Here is a 21,539-nt window from a genome sequence, read left to right as displayed (position 1 = left end):
CATTGTTGCGCTCCCCTGTAGGGGTATGCCCCAGGATATATGTGGGATACCACCTCCCTGCCCCTGTGTCTATGGTGTAGGGTTGAGGCAGGAGCACTCCAACTGTGCTCCACATGACAGGGAGAGTGACTCGAATTCTCCCTGCCCACGTGGGCAGGAACGAGGGCAGACACAGGACAAAGTCACTGGTTCAGTAGTACAAGAGTGGGCTCCCTGTGCTCGCCTTCAAAAAGAGAGCTATTAGTAAGGCTGCCCCTTGTGGGACCATTAAAATGAAGAAAAAAAATAAAATCGGACAAAAGAGAAAAAACCTGATGCAGCTCGCTAGAGAATATAGGAGTGGAGCTAGCTGCTCATAAAATATTCATTGTTCACCGTCTGAGCGCCCCATAACGGCCTGGAGTGGATACCTCAAGCAGGAAGGAGTAGTTTCTTACCTGTAACTCCAGTTCTGTAGTAGGGGTATCTCTGTTATAGTCATAATCTAGTGAATAGTCCCGCCCATGTGTGTGGACCCCGGAGCAATCAAAAATAATCTCTTAAGCTGTCTTCAGTGCAGTCCTGGATAGACACTCAAGAGAAAATTAAAGACAATAATGCAGCCTATATTCACAAGGCTACACTGTCCAGTACTTCAACTAGAAATGCAAAGGATATTCCACCAATACCACATTTAACACTGTCTGCTAAGTTTCACCAATAGAGAAACTTCCCCTTCACAAAATCCTTGGAATGATAGAGAGGAAGGGATGGACAGACAAGCCCCATAGGCTGCCATTATGTGTCTGGAAAAGGGATACCGTGCCTTTAAGGAACTCTCCAGAGACCCTCGGTATCCTAGGATGCACAGCAATAGTCGTTTTACTTTCAGTTCTTTTTGAAGGTGTATAAAGCAAGGCCTGTAGCATACATTACAGTACCATTTTCTCCACCGGGGAGGAGGGTGGGCGCTTAGGACTGTAACAGAGATACCCCTACTACAGAACTAGAGTTACAGGTAAGAAACTACTCCTTCTGTAGTAGGGGATCTCTGTGTATAGTCATAATCTAGTGAAAAGAATGGCAAACCCATCCCCATAAACAACCCGGCGGTGGAGGAAAAAGACACCACCACTACTGTGCAAACAGATTTCTCAACAAAGCCTGCCCAACCTGAGCATCTGCCCTGGGTTCAGACTCCAGACAGTAGTGCTTAGCAAAGGTATGGACCGACTTCCAAGTGGCAGCCCTGCATATCTCTGCAATGGGAACATTTTGAAGCAAAGCTGTTGTAGCTGCTTTTCCCCTCGTAGAATGAGCCTTAGGCTTACCCCCTAAGGTCTTGTTCGCTTTCTGATAACATAGCTGGATACATGACACAATCCACCTAGAGATGGACTGTTTAGAAGTAGCCAGACCAGTCCTGACCGACCCATAGTTAAACAATTGGTCGGATCTACGAATCTCCTTGGTCTTATCCAGGTAGAATTTCAACACCCTTCTGACATCCAAGGAATGAAGAGACCGTTCAGCTGGAGTGGAAGGGTTCTGAAAAAACGTTGGTAAAGTTATAGTCTGATTAACATGAAAATCAGAGATCACCTTAGGAAGGAACTTAGGGTGAGTACGCATGACAACCTTAGCAGCATGGCAACACAATGCCTGAATTTCACTCACCCTGCAGGCCAATGTAATGGCCACAAGGAACGCCGCCTTCCACGACAGGGGAAGCCTTGTGAATAGGCTCGAAAGGTTCCTTCATCAACCTGGACAGCACCACATTCAGCTCCCACGAAGGCGAAGGAAGCCGAACAGAAGAGAACACCTTCTTCAATCCTTCCAAAAAATCCTTTATCACAGGAATCTGGAATAAGGATGTTTGCGAAGGGCATTTTCTGTATGCAGTCAATGCAGCGAGGTGAACCTTAATGGAATGGAAATTAAGGCCAGACTGAGCTAGATGCAGAAGGTATGGAAGGATGACATCTTCCTTGCAGGTCGTCGGATCATAGTTCTTAGATGTGCACCAGATGCAGAATCTCTTCCACTTGTAGGCGTAAGAAGTCCTAGTGGAAGGCCTCTTAGCCTCCTTCAATATGTCCATGCAATCCTCAGGAAGATTCAAGTGGCCATATTGCACTATCTCAGGAGCCATGCTGCCAAACTCCGATGAGAGGTTGGGGTGCACCATCCGCCCCCCGAACTTCGTGAGAAGGTCCGGCCAACACGGCAGCCGCCAGTGAGGTAGGAGCGACCGGTGAAGCAGGTCCGTGAACCACCCCTGTCTGGGCCATTCCGGAGCGATGAGGATCATTCGCGCCCCGGACTGGGACAGCTTGATGAGCACCGCCGGAATCAGGGGAATGGGTGGAAAAGCGTACAGAAAGCTGTTCGACCAGCGGATCCATAACGCGTTCCCCATAGTCCCCGGTTGGTAATACCTCGAGGTGAAGTCGCTGCATTTTCTTTTTTCGGCGGTGGCGAACAGATCTACGTCTGGAGTGCCCCACATGGCGAAGATGTCGTCGAGCACCTCATCGTTTATGACCCACTTGTGGTTTTCTTGGATCAACCTGCTGAGGGTGTCCGCCTGAACATTCTGCACACCTGGCAGATGAGTCGCCATTATCGTCAATCCTCTGGCTAGCAGCCAGTGCCAGATCGCCTGCGCTTCTTGTGACATGGTGCGCGATCTTAAGCCCCCCTGCTTGTTGAGGTAATACATAGTGGTCATATTGTCCATCTGCACAAGCAAGGAGTTGGTCTCGAAGGACGGATTAAAGGCCTTTAGTGCCAAGTGAACAGCTCTGAGTTCCAGGAAATTGATGTGATACGTGGACTCCGCCGGAGACCACGTTCCCTGGATCTGTAGATGGTCTGAATGTGCTGCCCATCCCTGGAGAGACGCATCCTCCGTCTGCAATCCTATGGTCACCCCAGATTTTAGCTTTTTGCTTCACTGGTTTACGACTTTCCCTGGCTGTGGGCCTGCTAATCAGACCCACAGCCTAGCTGTTCTCTCTCTAAATTGACATCCATGTACTTAAGGTGCATTTACCAATTGGTATTGGGTCACTCTTGTAAGTCATTGTACAGTGTACCATAGGTACCCAGGGCATAAGTGCACCCAAGGCCTACCAGGGGCTGCAGCATGTATTGTGCCACCCCTAGCTGGCCATCTAAACAGACACAACTGGCTGGTAACACAGCTGGGGCAAGGTGGTGTAATCACCCTTTGCTTTAGATATAGTATACCTATATCTAACCCTAAAATGGACACATATACTCCTATAAGTCACTCCTATGGCAGGCCTTAACAATCCTGGAGGCAGAGTGCTTGGAATTATGTGAGATGGTGTTCTAGCATGAGCTGAGCCTGTCTGCAGCTTTCGGAACCAAGTCCTGTTTCTATGATAACGCTATACCATATACTCTTAAGTGCATTATAATCCTTGCGGTTATTGCTAACTTTGGCATAGCATTATCAAAACATGTTGAGTAAGGTGTCATACGAATTGGAATACTACCCCCTCGCCAGTTCTGGCGACGGGGGTAGCATTGCACCCTTTTAGAGGGACACGACATGTATGTAACTGTGAACCCCGGTTAAAATTAACTCGAGTCTCAGCATCACAAAATGGATGCTGCCACCACAGACACAAGTCTGCCCTCCTGCTGCTGGGAGTCCTTCCAGCGAGGGAGGCCTGAACAAAGGGTTTCCTGCCTTGGGAGGTGCTAGCACCACCCCAGACAGGATTTTGTGTATTATGTAGGACAGGCTGAAAGGAAGGAGACATGCCTGGGTCACACAAGGTGTCCCTGTGCATACCCCGGTTCAAACCAGTTGCTGGGGCACTCCAGCCCCAGCTCTGCCGCGAAACCGGACAAAGGATAGGGGGTGTAACCACCCCCCTTCCTGGTCCCACCCATAGGAGGGACCTAGTCATAGTACAGCCCCCTTTAGGAGAATAAAGGTAGGAGCTGGTCCCATTCCAAATTAGATTAATCCTGATTTGAAACTACAAAGAAGAAACTCTGGACTTCGTCGTTCTGCTCCACAGAAGACTGAAAAAATCTCCCTTGTGGCCAAGGAGTGACCACCCTGCACAAGCAGGCACCATCAAGCGTCCTAGCGGTTCACTTTGTCGTCCTTCCTGCCGGAACCAGACTTCAGAGCCTGACGAGATCCGGACTTCCAGACCTCTCCGACCTCTACCTACATCTGCAGCACAGCTGAGATCCGTGGGTGCGACGAGACACATGGGACCGGCCATCTTGGAGAAACTGCACTTCGCTTCCAGCACAACTTCAGAGGCATCCTCAAGAAAGTGCTTTGGGGATTGAGAAGCCCCAGCCCCGAGCAGCTCCTGCACAGAAGATCAGCCCTCCAGCATCCACGAGATCTGCGTGGGGCCTTTTTGCTTGATTGCTGCTCAACGCGTTGTCTGGTCACTTGCCGGCTGGCTAGTGGCTTCCTAGACGGCGATCAACGAAATCTACACCGCTGGTCTGGTTGCTCCAGACTGGCCCTTGCTTCCCTGCAAAGGAGAAGCACCCCGGACCCTCCTGGTCCGCACCAGACGCCTTTTCCACTCACCCCGTGGGTTGCCTTTGCCAAGGCCTGTTGACGCCGAATCCGGAACAGACACCGCCAACAGCGAGAGCCTGCGTGGGACAGCTCGTGCCTCCATCCTGGTCGTCGAAGACACCTCCTGGTCCACGTGGCTGCAGAGTCAAGCGTCCACTCTTCACCTGATCGCGACAACAACATCTGGTTCCATCCTGGTTCCAGTCCAGTCACTGGCTAGTGACTGTGAACATTTTCCCCTCTGCTTTCAGGTCTCCATCTTCCTTGATCCACCCTTGGATCCCTCCGGACATCTTCCTCCTGGTCGCCTGCAGCATCTTTTCTTCAAGGCTCCATTGACTTCAACGCGGAAACCCGACACACTTTCACACCTATGCACCCGCAGCCCGTGGGTGAGGTAACAAGAGCATTTCGGTGCTCAAGGGTAGATTGACACTCCTAGTGTCCAGGTATCCAGTCGTTTTAGTCCTAACCAGTCGGAACTGCCTATTACTTACCTTTTCGTAAATTGTAGTGTCCATTGACTTTGTTACGCATCTCGCGTGTGAGTTCACACTCTGCACACGCGTCCCGTGGGCCTCCTGCCCCTTACCTAAGGTTAGGGTAGTGTAGTCCCAGCGATCCTACAGCCTCTGGACAGCTCCATTCCTTCTATTGATTTACTTATACCATTTACTTAGTATATGGTTTGTCGTGCTCCTAGTGCACCTTTGTAATTTGTGCAACTTAACGTATTTTTCTTAAGGATCTTGTCATGTGCTTAGCCCTCTGATCTCAAAGAGTTCAGAGGTGTTTTGTTAGTAATAAATATCTTGTTTTTTTTCATAACAACCTGTGTGATGTCCTTTCATTTGGTATTCAAGGGGTTATATGTGGTAAAACAGCTGGCTTCACATGCCAAAAGAGATTAGCCTAAGACTGCTTTGTCCATGCTACCATTAGGATAGCTGGTCTATAAGGTTGACTTACAACCAATCACCATAAGGGTTGTTTGGACTGATACAAGGTGATCACTAGAACTAGTGAGCATCAAATATCAGGCCAACTTCTCACAGCAGGTAGCGCCGGTAGGCCGGCAGGACGGGAATGTGGCCCCCCCCAGACCTGGAGGGACGCGTCCTTCACAACTATGTGCTCCGGTTGGGGTAGGGAGAGGGATCTACTGCTGACCCAATCGCGGTCCGTGAGCCACCACTGCAACTGTTTTGCAGTGCCCTCCGAGATCAAGACATGGTCGGACAAGTTGCCCTGATGCCGGGCCCACTGAAACTGCAGGTCCCACTGCAGAGCCCGCATCCGCCACCTTGTGTGATGCACCAGAAGGATGCAGGAGGCCATCAGCCCCAGAAGACGCAGTGTCAACCTGACCGAGACTCGGGATAACAGCTGAAAGATCGGAATCAGAGCCTAAATATCCCGAAACCGCTTTTCGGGAGGATAAACCAGAAACCGCGCCGAGTCTAGAACCGCTCCGATGAAGAGGACCTGCTGAGAGGGACACAGGTGTGACTTCGGCACATTGATGGAGAACCTCAGCAGGTGCAGGACGTCGGCCCATCGTCTGGAGGTGGCTGACGACTGTCTGGGGCGAGCCCGCCTTCAACAACTAGTTGTCGAGGTAGGGGAAGACTGAAACCCCTAACCTGTGCAGATGAGCTGCAACCACCGTCATCACTTTCGTGAACACCCGTGGGGCGCTGGTAAGGCCGAAGGGGAGTACGGTAAACTGAAAGTGCTCATGGCCTACAGTGAACCGCAGGTAACGCCGGTGGGACGGCAGGACGGGGATGTGAAAATAAGCGTCCTGCAAGTCCAACGCTACCATCCAGTCTCCCGGGTCCAGGGCAGCTAAGACCTGAGCCAAGGTCAGCATCTTGAACTTCTCCTTCCGAAGGAAGCCATTTACGTTCCGCAGGTCCAAGATGGGGCGTAGGCCCCCTTTGCCCTTCTTGGGAATCATAAAGTAGTAGGAGTAACAACTACACCCTACTTTTGGCCCAGGAACGTGCTTGATGGCTCCCTTGGCCAAGAGGGCCGTAACTTCCTCTCGCAGAAGATTCAAGTGATCCCCTGAAACGCGATGGTACTGCGGTGGCATGGCTGGAGGGGTCGTCTTGAAGGGGAGGGAGTAGCCCCTTCGGACGATTTGCAGCACCCACCTGTCCGAAGTGATGTTGCGCCAGTGAAGGAGGTGATGGTGAACCCTGCCCCCCACTAGCGTCATGTGGGCCTGAAAGCTTGGACTAGGAAGGCTTTGAGGTGGATGCTGCGGGGGTGGATGTGGACTGGCCTCGCCGTTGTCCCCGGGCATCGCCACGGCGGTTACCACGTCCGCCAACAGGCTGGATATTAGTCTGTGGCCCGTGGCAGGCAGGACGTGTGGGGGCGCCCCTTTCTTGGCCACGAAAGGCCCGGCAGTCGGGGCACGACTTGTCATCTAGGTCGGACCGCAGGCAATGAAGGCACCGGCGATGGGGGTCGGTAACCGACATCAGTCGGCTGCAGTCGACGCAGGGTTTGAACCCGGGCATCCCTACAGGCACCGTCGGAGTCATTAGACTCGAAAAACAGATCAAAAAGATCCAAAAAGTTTAGTCAAAAATTGACTAAAGGGTACCACTTTCTCCCGACCTGCGCTTGCTGGCGCGGAAAAAAGAAGAACTGAAGTCAGCCGGCGAGGGCGGCGTCTAAGTACTCCGACGACGTCATTCCGGCGCCAACGACGGACGCGGAGCCGCAGACGACGCCTACCGACGCGCAGGGATACTGCTACGGAAAATTTTGTAGATCCAGTCTGACGCCTGGGGATAATCTAAGGTAAGGAATCTAATACTAACCTGTTTCTTTCAGGCATTAAGGTAAGTAATCTGAAGCTAGAAGTCTCTAGCAGATGGGCATTTTTTTAGCCCATTGCCAGAACTATGTAGAATGTTGCAGAGCTTTTATGTAACTCCACTGAATTCTGTCGAGTGAAATTCCGCAAGTTCAGCCCACCCCTAATTATGTGACCTGTGTGGGAGTATGAAGCAAGATTCTAGTCTAGAGAAACTGGAATATCACATTGCCAAGGAGGCTTGTGAGTTGATGCATTATAACATTCATCCAGTTTGCTCTAGCTACAAATCTGTCAATACTCATTTTGAGTTTTAGATAGACTTGTACGTTTTCACTTACTAGAGATAGAAAACAGTTTATGTAAGACACATCTTTCAATCTACTACACAGAAATGAAGGAACATGTTCCCTCACATGATGTAATCACACCTGCAACACAAACTAGTGATATTACCTTGCAAGACGTCCGCCACTAGATCCTGGCATGCATGCTATAAAGTCCTCCAAAAAAGACTGCTCATTACTCTGTAACTGTAGTGGAAGGTTGCCTTCAAGAGCCTCCAAGATGGTCGGGGAGTGGGAGAGTACCAACCCCTTGCCAAGAATGCCAGAATGAGATTTGCAGACCTGTATAGAAAACAGATTCATAAGTTTAAACAGGGAACAGGAAAATGTACCTCAAATTTACATTATAATTAACATTTTGTACAAAGTCCAGTAATGTTTAACAAGCAATAGTGAATTAGGAGAGCATTGGTGAACAAGATTTGAGGCTATTGAGGAGAACCTCGTTCCATACATCTTTGACCACTTTGTGTAGACAACCGCCATCTTTCAACTACATGGTGCTTATATGAAGGGGTCTGTTCTACTTGTTCCACAAGTCCTGCACCGCTCAGGTTTCCTGAAGGAGTTCGGAGGTGAGATACTGAAGGATTACTCAGATGAGACATTTATCGGAACACCTCACAGACCAGAAAGGTCTCTGCATCCATTATTTTCGAGTTACAAGAAAATAACAGCAGTAACTTATAAAGTATGTTAAATTGTTTGGTCATCAAAATTAGATCTAAAAACAATCTGTTTCCCTTATCAGGCAAAACGGCTCCTTGTAATAAAAATTACAAATGAAACACTATCCAAAGGGGAAGGCACACCCAAGAGTTACTGAACAATGTGTGGATGAGGACCTAAAGCAAAGATTGGTGGTCAATAATTACTATAGAGTACCATATTGCCAAACAACTGTTGAATTTTCTGTGGGAGACACTGTGTCCTTTCATATTCCTCTAGGTTGATGTTTACATGATGGAAAATAGATGACACTATTTAGCACAGACTACGGAGCAACAGACTTTCGATTGGATTGCACTGGTGTGGATGACTATTTCTGAAGGTCACCAAAATGGAGCATGTGTAAAAGGCAGTAACAGCTTTTACACACATTTTTTAATTCTTTTTGAGCGGCATGTTAATTAAATCTAGAATGATCTTGGGTTTTCCTGAACACAAATGTGCAAGGAACGGCTAAGGTGCTAACATTCTCTAATGTTAATAGAACAAAAGCATTGTACCACCAGAAACAATTTTACTGAATCTGAAAAGGTTGGAGTATGGAATATATACTATCTTGAATATAGTTTAGTAACAAAGATATATCATTCTGTTTTGCTGAAAGAAAACAGTAATGCACCTCATAATGCAATTCTGCTGAAACAAACTGTCAAATGTACACGGTTTCGAATGAAGTAGGCTTTAAGGAAGGGACAAACTGCTACTTCAGCAAACACGTTCGATGCCATATGACTGGGTTTTGAAATGTCTGCGTTGGTTAATGTATGGATGTACTGGGGCAATGCATTAGAGTTTATGTAACACAGTACGCCCCAATGCATTAGAGGACGAATATGAGTGTGATTTCAGTTGCATTTTCTGTGTTGCTGCTTTTGTGTGTCTTTGAGTACATGATTTAGGTATGTGTGTTTGCAGAAGACAATGCATGTATGGTTGAATAAGAATATCAATGATGTGGTGTAAGAACTGAACTAATTGCTGTGGCAATTTCCATGATATTGCCATGTAATCTAGTCACAAACCAGAGATTGGAATCATATGGCCATGTACTCCAGATACAGTATTCACACATATAGTCCTCATGTTAATACATCAGGCCAGAATTTTTAAGAACGCTTTTTTTGTTATTTCTTCACCGGCGTTTTAGCAGCTATGCTGTATTGTAACATTAAATATGTAAATGGCTAAACGGATTGGCAGTGGGTCGGATTGTGAAGGAAAAATCAGAAGGAATTGCTAGTAAAAAATGCTAAATGTATTTGTGAAGACCTACCCAATGAAATGAAATATGCAAAGCGTAAGTACATTACAAACTTGTCTTTTAGAAACAGAACGTGTATAATTTTAATTTAATTTGGTATAAAACTGGTTAATCACGTTAACTTTAAACATCAAGAATCTCAATTTTCTCTGTCTGATTAAATGATTTGCTGAAGCGAATGTTGTGTTGTTAAGAATGTTACTGCCTCAGCATCAGTGGGTACATTTTCTTTGAACATGCAATAGATGTAGCAGGAAAAGCACACCACGAAAAAAGTGTTTTCCTGCACGTGTGTCCCAGGCGGCATTGAGAGAGGCCCTTCACTCTCAACTCTCATGGTTTATGTTTGGAAATTCCTCAAGCCTTACCTTGCACTAAACTTTTTCACAAAAAAGTCAACATAGAGAATTTAACTCCATTCAAACAACTACTTCACTTTCATTTTAACAACAAATTCTGTAACTCGGGAATTGCTCCTTGGATTACAGTTTTCATTTTTATGGATAAAATAGCACATATTAACCCCTGAAAACATTTTTGTTTGACAGATTCAATGTTTTTTTTCTTCAAATGCTTCCCTTCTATTGAAGTTGTGATTGCTCCCTTAAAAAGTTTTCAAAATACCACCCAAGTACTGAATCAAAAAAATACTCACCAGAGTAAAGTTAGGGCAATGTAAGGGATCTGAAAACTAAGAAGTAATAGGTTTCACTTAAATTCATTACTGTTTGTTTCTTTGATAAGGTCTGCCTGAGTCAAATTTCTCTGAGCTACCCTCCTAAAACCTTTGCAAGTTACTTGAAACCCATTTGACCGATGTTTTCATTGCTACACTCACCTAACTCAAGCAGAAAATGGGGAACCAAAAATAGTATCAGACTGCCTGTCCAACACACACTGCTGATGTACTGTTAAAAAGTATTCTCTACAATGACTTTTCCTTATCCACCAACATTCTTCACCTGATGATACAGTGAAGGATGTTTTCAGTGTCTATTTTTGCTTTCTGTTGAAAATTTCGAACCATGTTGCTATCCTCTCACTGAGATATGTGAAGGATACAATCCATTACTACAGAGAGCGGTGAGATATGCTGACTCTACAATTGTATTCCAGGACCTCTCTACATTAATAAGACAAGCTTTGGCTTGTCCGTCCAGATCCTTAAATTTTTGTTGTTGTGTAGATGTGAGAAAGTGCCTCCTTTTGACATGGTCACCGCCACATTTTGCCCTAGTACTGATGCTTTTCGACTGAAAGGGTACTGGGTCCCTGCTACCCAGGCTGTGGGGCCAGTGCTCTTTCGCTTAAACCAAGGTAAATAAATAATTGCACCACAATGGGCCGGTCCGGCTTCGGCTCCACATCGGGATGGAGGCTGGGATCGACGCCGGCCAGGGACACTACCGGTGTCGGTTGCGGTGCCGGAGGAAGCAGCGCCTGTGGAGGTGTAATAAGGTCAACCGGCGCCAATCTGGATCCAGGCCTGGATCCAAGGGGAGCCTGCGGTGCCGTGGCCGGAGCTGATGGTAGAAAGGGCCTAGATCCCCCAACAGAGTCTGTGGGTCCTGAAGGCGCGTCGGCGGGTTCAGGCTGCCCAAAGATGACATGCATCGCTTCGTAAAACGTACAAAGTTGGGCAAGAGTCGCTCAAAGTCTGGGAAAGGGAGGACAGCCCAGAGTCGACTCCACCCGCATTCCTCATCGCATCAGCCGACTTACAGGTAGAAGTCGATGAGCAACGATGCTTCTTCGACTTCTCTTAGTGCTTCGACTTACCCGACCCAGAGTGCAAAGACTTCGATGACTTGGACAAGTGGTGATGGCTCCACGACCGGTCCCTCGACCTCCTTCGCGACCGGGAACTCAGAGCGGAGCCGACCACCAGCGTTCAAGCAGCTTTTGGGACCGCTCCCGCAAAGCCTTCAACGCCATTGACCGACAGTCAGAGCACAACTTGAGGTCGTGGTGGCGCTCCAGGCAAAAGAGGCACATGCGGTGCGGATCCATAACCGACATCAGTCGAGGACAGGAGCCGCATGCCTTGAAACCGGGCATCCGTCGTGCACCACGAGTCGTAGACTCAAAGTATGTTGACAAAAGTCGCTCAAAGAGTCAGTCAAAAAGTGACTGGAGGTACCGCTCTCTCTGGATCTGCGCTGGCTGGCGTGGAAAAAGAAAGAACTGACGTCAGCACGTGAGGGAGGCGTCAAAGTAGCTACTGCAACATCATTCCTGCGACCAAGACGCCAACAACGGATGAAGAGCCGACCGATGCCTCCTTCTGATGCGCAGAGGTACTGCGGACGTAAAAACTTTCTGGATCCAGTCTGACGCATGGGGGTTATTCTAAGGTAAGGAATCTATAACTAACGTGTTTCTTTCAGATACATATATTACCGGTCAGTAGGGAGCTGATCAACCTATCTATGTCCACAGCAACAGTGCCGCTTGTATGGAAACATGTCAAAGTTGTCTGATTATTAAAAAAGCCTCCTCTAGACTCATCTAAACTGGAAAGCTATCATCCAATATTCCGGCTCCCTTTTTATGGCGAAAGCCACTGAATCCTATATGAATTTCATCCTCACAAAGTACGTAGAGACTAATGAGTTTTTGGATTCCTCAGAAAACGGTTTTAGATCATCCACAGCACCTAATCCACCTTGTTGGGGGAGACGTACAAGTTACTTACCTACGGTAACAATGTATCTGGTAGAGACTATTCTAGCCGCAGATTCCTGAACATACAATTATCCCCAGGTGTGAGAATGGATCCGGAAACTTTTTTGCCACAGCATCCCTGCGCGCCGTGGGGCAGGGTGACATCACGTGACTCCGCCAAGGCGTCGTCTGCGTACGTGACATCAGCGAGGTCACATAAGACCCGCCCCGGCGAGCCTACGTCAGTTTTCTTCCGGGAACTTTTCCGCACCAAAATGCGGAACCACCAGAGAAAAAAAACTGTGGAAGCATGGGAACAGTGTGCGAAGAGCAGAAAAATTGGAAAGAAACGGTGACAAACAGCACCACACAGAGTAGTGTCAACACCGCAGATACCAAAGGCAGGGAAAGAATAAAGAACAAGCAGAGCCCTGCGCAGCCACCCCGCCAGCACATAGACAGCCTCCCACCCCTGTGCCCCAGAGGCAAGGAACACGCGTAAAAGTCATGGCACACATAGAAACCTACACCCCATCCTGAGCAAGGAAGGGGACCAGTCCCAAGACAGACCGGGACAACAAACCTCCAAGCCACCCTAACATAGAGGGCAGGCAACCACCTGTAGGAGAGTAGGGTCTGCAATCCTATGGTCACCCCAGATTTTTGCTTTTTGCTTCACTGGTTTACGACTTTCCCTGGCTGTGGGCCTGCTAATCAGACCCACAGCATAGCTGTTCTCTCGCTAAATTGACATCCATGTACTTTAGGTGCATTTACCAATTGGTATTGGGTCACTCTTGCAAGTCCTTGTACAGTGTACCATAGGTACCCAGGGCATAAGTGAACCCAAGGCGTACCAGGGGCTGCAGCATGTATTGTGCAACCCCTGGCTGGCCATCCAAATCTGACACAACTGGCTGATCAATCTGCTGGGGCAAGGTGGTGTAATCACCCTTTGCTTTAGATATAGTATACCTATATCAAACCTAAAATGGACACATATCCTCCTATAAGTCACTCCTATGGCAGGCCATAACAATCCTCGAGGCAGAGTGCTTGGAATTATGTGAGATGGTGCTCTAGCATGAGCTGAGCCTGTCTGCAGCTTTCGGAACCAAGTCCTTTAGCTGTTTCCATGATAACGCTATACCATATACTCTTAAGTGCATTATAATCCTCACGGTTATTGCTAACTTTGGCATAGCATTATCAAAACGTGTCGAGTAAGGTGTCATACGTATTGGAATACTGCCCCCTCGCCAGTTCTGGCGACGGGGGTAGCATTCCATCCTTTTAGAGGGACACGACATGTATGTAACTGTGAACCCAGGTTAAAGTTAACTCGAGCCTCAGCATCACAAAATGGATGCTGCCACCACGGACACAAGTCTACCCTCCTGCTGCTGGGAGTCCTTCCAGCGAGGGAGGCCTGGACAAAGGGTTTCCTGCCTTGGGAGGTGCTAGCACCTCCCCAGACAGGATTTTGTGTATTAGGTAGGACAGGCCTGAAAGGAATGAGACATGTCTGGGGCACACAAGGTGTCCCTGTGCATACACCAGTTCAAACCAGTTGCTGGGGACTCCAGCCCCGGCGCGAAACCGGACAAAGGATAGGAGGGACCTAGTCATAGTACAGCCCCCTTTAGGAGAATAAAGGTAGGAGCTGGTCCCATTCCAAATTAGATTAATCCTGATTTGAAACTCTACAAGAAGAAACTCTGGACTTCGACATTCTGCTACAGAAGACTGAAGAAATCTCCCTTGTGGCCAAGGAGTGACCACCCTGCACAAACAGGCACCATCAAGCGTCCTAGCGGTTTTCTTTGTCGTCTTCCCTGGTGGATCCAGACTTCAGAGCCCGACGAGACCCGGACTTCCAGACCTCTCCGACCTCAACTCACATCTGGAGCACAGTGGGTGATCCGTGGGTGCGACGAGACACGTGGGACCGGCCATCTTGGAGAAACTGCACTTCGCTTCCGGCACGACTTCAGAGGCATCCTCGACGAAGTGCTTTCGGTATTGAGAAGCCCCAGCCCCGAGCAGCTCCTGCACAGAAGATCAGCCCACCAGCATCCACGAGATCTGCGTGGGGCCCTTTTGCTTGATTGCTGCTCGACGCGTTGTTTGGTCACTTGCCGGCTGGCTAGTGGCCTCCTAGAAGACGATCCTTGAAATCTACACTGCTGGTCTGGTTGCTGCAGACTGGCCCCTGCTTCCCCGCAAAGGAGAAGCAACCCGGACCCTCCTGGTCCACACCAGACGCCTTTTTCACTCACCGAGTGGGTTGCCTTTGCCAAGGCCTGTTGACGCCGAATCCGGAAGCTACACCGCCGACAGAGCCTGCGTGGGACAGCTCGTGCCTCCATCCTGGTCGTCCAAGACACCTCCTGGTCCACGTGGCTGCAGAGTCAAGCTTCCACTCTTCACCTGATCGCGACAACAGCATCTGGTTCCTTCCTGGTTCCACTCCGGTCACTGGCTAGTGACTGTGAACATTGTCCCCTCTGCTTTCAGGTCTTCATCTTCCTCGATCCACCCTTGGGTCGCTCCGGACATCTTCCTTCTGGCCGCCTGCAGCATCTTTTCTTCCAGGCTCCATAGACTCCAGCGTGGAAATCCGACACACTTTGACACCTATGCACCCGCAGCCCGTGGGTGAGGTAACAAGAGCATTTTGGTGCCCAAGGGTAGATTAACTCTCCTAGTGTCCAGATTTCCAGTAGTTTTAGTCCTAGCTAGTCGGAACTGTCTAATACTTACCTTATCGTAATTTTTTCTGTCCATTGACTTTGTTACGCATCTCGCGTGTGAGTTCACACACTGCACAGGCGTCCCGTGGGCCTCCTATTACTTACCCAAGGTTAGGGTAGTGTAGTCCCAGCGATCCTACAGCCTCTGGACAGCTCCATTCCTTCTATCGATTTCCGTATACCACTTGTTTAGTATATGGTTTGTTGCACCCCTAGGGCAACATTGTAATTTGTGCAACTTAACATATTTTTCTTAAGAGTCTTGTCATGTGCTCAGCCCTCTGACCTCAAAGAGTTCAGAGGTGTATGTTAGTTAATAAATATCTTGTTAATTTCCATAACTACCTGTGTGGTGTCCTTGCATTTGGTATTCAAGGGGCTATATGTGGTAAAACAGCTGGCTTCACATGCTAAAAGAGTTTAGCCTAAGACTGCTTTGTCCATGCTACCATTAGGATAGCAGGTCTATAAGGTTGACTTACAACCAATCACCATAAGGGTTGTTTGGACTGATACAAGGTGATCACTAGAACTAGTGAGCATCATATATCAGGCCAACTTCTCACACCACCCACAAGGGACAAGGGCAAGACATGGCCACATTACCCTTAACCCCTTCGATGCTGATGACGAGCTCAGCTCGTCATCAGCCACGGGGGGCGTGTGCGGATGACGAGCTGAGCTCGTCATCTAACGCGGCTTTTCGAAAAAAGCAGCGTAGCGCAAAAAACACCACAGCAGCGATGCGGTTAATCAGAGGATAGCAATGGAAGGAGGGAAGGGAGGGGAGGACAGGGAGAGAAAGCAATCCCCCCCCAAACCTTGAGTAGCCAGAGCAGCAGGGCACCGAAGTACCGGAACCCCATTGTCCAAAGAACCAAGGGAGGAATGAACCGCCCCAGACGGAGCCACCCTCCAAGAACAAGGAAGGCACTCACAGAAGACACAGCCCCCCAACGGGAGGCGAGTACCGAAGTCCAACCCAAGGGTCCTCACAGAATAGGGGAGGAAGAGCGGACTGTGAAGGAATCTGCAGCTAGAATCGTCTCTATCAGATACATCGTTACCGAAGGTAAGTAACTCGTACATCTGATAGAGACTACTAGCCACAGATGCCTTCACGTAGAATAGATACCCTAGCAATACCCCCTGGGAAGATGGGTCTGCAAAAGGACCCCAGGAGCCAATACAGAATAGAGGGCCCCACAGGGGACCAGATCTGTGGACCAGGTAGAACCTCGTCCCTGCCAGGCAATGAGAACCCCCACAAGTAGAACCCCATCGACCCCAAGAGGATGTAGGAGGGAGAAGAAGGCTGAAGAGGCCCGTACACTCACAGCAGAGGAACCAAGGGCAAGGTCGAAGAGGCTGAAGCACCCCACCACCCCACTCCCCCACAAGGCAACATAACTTCCGCCCAATGCTAAGACAGGAAGGGAGGAAAAAGAAGAAGCTTAGAAGACCCAAGGAAGCAAGGGAAAAGAAGGCAAACCCACTCCAGATGGAGAGCAACCTGCCAGGCAGAACAGTGCCGGCAGTCAAAAGCCGCCAAAAGCAAGAAGAACAGCCCGAGGCCCCAGGAAGGCAGAGTAGGCGGCACCTGGCAAGAGAGAACACAGGATCATCCCAGACCTCAGGACAGGAGTGTAGGAGGGTGGATACCCGACTATGGTTACCCCCAACTTTTTGCCTGGTGTTTTGCTGGTTTTCCGACTTAGTTGACCTGGGACCCTGCTATTCAGGGCCCCAGGCCTACTGCTCTCTCTGTAAAATGGATTCCATGTACCTTAGATACATATCTAATTGGATACTGAGTCACCTTATCAGTCCCTGTACAGTGTACCTTAGGTACCCAGGGCATAGGTGTACCCAGGGCCTACCAGGGGCTGCAGCATGTATTATGCCACCCCTGGCTGGCCATCCAAATCTGACACAACTGGCTGCACGACAGCTGGGGCAAGGTGGTGTAATCACCCTTTGCTTTAGATATAGTATTCCTATATCTAACCCTAAAATGGACACATGTATTCCTATCAGTCACTCCTATGGCAGGCCTTCACAATCCTGAAGGCAGAGTGCTTGGAATTATGTGAGATGGTGCTCTGGCATGAGCTGAGCCCGTCTGCAGCTTGCGGAACCAAGTCCTAATGGCTGTTCCATGATAACGCGTACCATATACTCTTAAGTGCATTATAATCCTCGCGGTTATTTGCTATCTTTGGTATCGCTTTATCAAAACATGTCGAGTAAGGTGTCATACGAATTGGAATACTAACCCCTCGCCAATTCTGGCGACGGGGTTAGCATTCCACCCTTCTAGAGGGACACGACATGTATGTAACTGTGAACCCCGGTTAAAGTTAACTCGAGCCTCAGCATCACAAAATGGATGCTGCCACCACAGACACAAGTCTGACCTCCTGCTGCTGGGAGTCCTTCCAGCGAGGAGAGCTTGGACAAAGGGTTTCCTGTCAGGGGCGGTGCTAGCACCATCCCAGACAGGGTTTTGTGTTTCCCAGGTAGGCAGGGCTGAGAAGGAAGGTGACTGCAAGTGGCACCCCGGTGCTCACTATGCATCTGCCGGTTTGAACCAGTTCCAGGGGCACACCAGCCCCTGAGCTGGGGAAAGTCGGGACAAGGGAGAGGGGTGTAACCACCCCCCTCCTGGTCCCACCCATGGGCAGGACCTAGTCGCGTGCCAGCCCCTTTCTTTAGTATAAAGGTAGGAGCGGGCCCCCTTCCCAAATTGGATAATTCTGAATCTTGATGACTTTCCACGAAAGAACTCTTGAACCTTTCTGAAGACTCTCCCTTGTGGCTAAGGAGTAGCCACCCTGCACCAGCGGGCACCATCTAAGCGCATGCGGTTTGTTGCAAGTCCATCCTCCGGATCAAGACTGCCCAGCTCGACGACACCCGGATTCTCTGGCACCTCTGACCTCTACCTACATCATCAGCCCAGCTGAGATTCGTGGGTGTGACGAGACCTCAAGGGACCGGCCATCTTCAGAACTGCATGACGCTTATCCAGCATGACCGCCGAGGGATCCTCGAGTGAGTGCTTTGGGGTTTGAGAAGCCCTAACCCTGAGCAGCTCCAGCACCGAAGTCTAGCCACCCAGCATTCACGAGATCTGCGTGGGGCCCTTCTGCTCTTTGCTGCTCACCGCGTTGTCCGGCTACTTGCCTGCTGGCTTGTGGCCCTCCTGACGACGAACCACAACACTTCCATCACTGGTCTGGTTGCTCCAGACTGGCCCTTGCTCCCCTCCAACAGAGGAGCACCCCGGACCCTCCTGGTCCACTCCAGACGCCATCTTGAGTCCACCGCGTGGGCTTGACTTTGCCAAGGCTTGTTGCTCCAATCCTGGTTTCAGCAGCGCCGACAGCAGACACCTACGTGGGACAGCTCGCACCTCCATCCTGGTCGCCGACAACGCCTCCTGGTCCGAGAGACTGCAGAGCCCAGCGTCGCCCACTCACCTGGTCGAGGTGACTTCATCCGGTGCCATCCTGGTGCCCACCTAATCACTGGCTAGTGATTAAGAACTGAGTCCCCTCTGCTTTCAGGTCGTCTCCATCTTCGATCACTCCGGACATCACCACTGGTCGCCTGCCAGCAACAACTTCTTTCAGGCTCCATAGACTGTAACGAGGATTCCCGACGTCTTTTGAACCCTATGCAGCCACAGCCCCTGGGCTAGGTAACTTGAGCATTTTGGTACTCCAACGTAGGCTCACTATCTAAGTGTCCAGATCCTTTTTCGTTTTCAGCCTATCTAGTCGGATTCGTCCGATAACACTAACTTTACGAAATCTAGCATCCATAGACTTTGTCCCGCATCCGGCGTGAGTGCACACTCTGCACCCGATCCCCCTAGGCCTCCTTCTCCTAACCTGAAGGTTCAGTAGTGTAGTCCTAGCGATCCTAAAGCCTCTGGATCTTGTTACTTACCTGCTAGTATTTCGCATTCCACTTTTGTAGTATATGGTTTTTCGTGCCCCTCGGGCATTTGTGTAAATTGTGCGACTTAACTCCTTGGACGCTCATGACGAGCTCAGCTCGTCATGGTGTACACCTCCATACACTCATGACGAGCTGAGCTCGTCATGAACAATGGGAATGAAGCAAAGTCAGCACAGGAAGAAAATAACACTAGCATCGATGTGGTTAAAGTATTTTCTTAAGAGTTTTGTTGTGTGCTTAGCTCCCTGACTCATAAAGAGATCAGGGTAGACTGGTTATAAATAAATATCCTTTTATTTTCATAACTTGTGTGGTGTCCTTTCACTTGGTGTTCAAGGGGTATATGTGATGGTATAACAGCTGGCTTAACACGCCCTCTAGAGTTTAGCCTAAAGACTGCTCTTGTCCATGCTACTAGGATAGCTGGTCTATAAGGTTGACTTACATACAATCATCAATAAGGGTCGTTTGGAATGATACACAGTGATCACTAGAATAGTGAGCACTACATATCAGGCCAACTTCTCACAAGGAGTACGGAGAGGAGATGCCCGGGCACACCACGAGTGGCCGCGCACACGACCTCAAGAAGCAAAAGCAACCTACATAAACGCCATGGAGAACAGGCACCCGAAGGCGACCAGAACCCCCTAGCAGAGCCCAAGCCATATGACAGCTACCACCACTCCACATAGGGTACGTTAAGCCCCAAAATATGGGAACCCTCTTTGGAAGAGCTTCCGCAGCAAAGGAAAAACAAATGAGCCACGGGGAAAAAACACCCCCGCAAGAGGCTTGACAACCAGCCCAAGCAAAGCAGAAGGCGAAATCTCGGGGCCAAGTCTGCGCAACATCTCTGGCAGAACACACACACACACACAATCAACAAAAGGGCCATCCAGCAGCCAACAATGCCAAAGTCCCAAGGAAGGACGCAAATGGCCAGAAAACACACTCCACAGCCAGAACAACCGGCCGAAGAAGGCCCAGAACCAGCCTAACTCAGGGGTCACTGAGGAGGGGACGGAGGAGAAGGAGGATAAGGCAGTGGAGGAGGAAGGAGCCCCACCAAAAGCCTTTGGATGTCGGAGTCGGCCGGAGCATGGAACAACAGGCTGCCATCAAACGGAAGGTCGATAAGTCGCTCCCGAATATTCTCAGGGAATACTCTGTCCCGAAGCCAAGCATGGCGATGGAGAGTGACTGAGAGCCATGGCCTGGCCCAGCACCCCTGAGATGTCCAGAGCAGAGCGGAGAATAAACACTGCAAGCTAGAACACAAGGTGTTAAGGGCCCGCAGGGCAGCGCTGGTCGAGGCGAACATGTTGCACCTCCGAGTCCAGCCAGCGGGCCTCCCGTGACAGCGGAGTCAACAGTGGCTGCAGGGAGGAAAAAGAAGACTGCAAAAGGGGGCAGGCAGACGAGGGGTGAAGGGAAAGACTCGCCGGGTCAGGCAGCCCCTGGAGATGCCGGTGCAGAAGATGCTGAGGCACCGGTTCCCCTGAGGCAGGACGCCTCCAAGTCCCTATCAAGGAAGAAAGGAGCGAACCTTCAAAGGGAAGTAAGATTTCCCTCCCACCAGAGCCCTGGTGGAGGACCTCCAAGAGATGGTCCGCCGGAAAGTGAGCCACCGTGTCACCCATGCACCGTGTCACCCATGCACAGGATGCCCACAGGATGCCCCGCCCGCCTCCTTAAGGCCCTGCGGCAGAGAAAGCATCTCCTCTGTGGTCAACGGCTGTAAACTAAGGCGGCCGTCCCCGAGGCCAAGCGGGACAGCAAGGGCCAGACCTGGAAGTCAGAGGGAGCCGGAGAATGAGGGACCTGCTGCTCTTCTTGCCTCAGGAAGGGCAGGGAGCCGCCCTCCGACGCCCGTGAGAAAGACACCAAACGGCGGCCAGTCTCCGGAGAGGATGACACCAATATACAGCCTGCCTCTCGGAGAAGAGGGAGCGTCTGAAGACGAATCCACGGTACAACCCCTGCGCGGAGCCGTAGAGTCCGCTGCCTGAGGTAGGACATCGGCACCATCCGGCGTCACCGGAGAAAGTTCCTCCAAGTCACCCCGCACCAGAGACCGGAGTGGAGCTGGAGCCGAACCGGGCCCGGGGCGGCGCCGACCCGACCCCCGCCGAGGCAGACACCTGCATGGGGGAACGAGACAGGCCCGGGGAGTTACACAAAGCCCTCCGCCAGCCGCGCCCCAGAATGAGGCATAGATCACCCAGCAACCCATGTGGCGGTCCCAGAGATGAGTCAGCCTCCGCCTTGCCCTTCGACTCGGCAGCCGCCTGTGGGAAGGGACGAGAGGGGCCCAAAGGGGGATGAGGGGTCCCCACCTGGCCTCAACCTGGAGAAGGACAAGGAGGGTCCTCCGACCCATGTGGCTCCGCACGGTCCAGCTGCTGTCGTTGCCGTA

General features: G+C 50.2%; 1 protein-coding gene across 12 annotated transcripts in view; it reads right to left on the bottom strand.

Moving 5' to 3' along the window:
- Positions 1–21,539, bottom strand: part of MYCBP2 (MYC binding protein 2) — a 2,065,574-nt gene that overhangs the window by 1,089,828 nt on the left and 954,207 nt on the right. For all 12 annotated transcript variants that reach the window (XM_086934832.1, XM_086934837.1, XM_086934835.1 and 9 more), the window contains one exon: positions 7,857–8,029. In XM_086934832.1, the coding sequence (XP_086790958.1) occupies positions 7,857–8,029 (173 nt within the window). The remainder of the gene's footprint in view (positions 1–7,856; positions 8,030–21,539) is intronic.

Source organism: Lissotriton vulgaris, chromosome 8 (genome assembly GCF_964263255.1).
Source record: "Lissotriton vulgaris chromosome 8, aLisVul1.2, whole genome shotgun sequence".
NCBI lineage: Eukaryota > Metazoa > Chordata > Amphibia > Caudata > Salamandridae > Lissotriton > Lissotriton vulgaris.
Note: the sequence above shows the minus strand (reverse complement) of the source record. Positions and strands in the feature narration are given on the sequence as shown.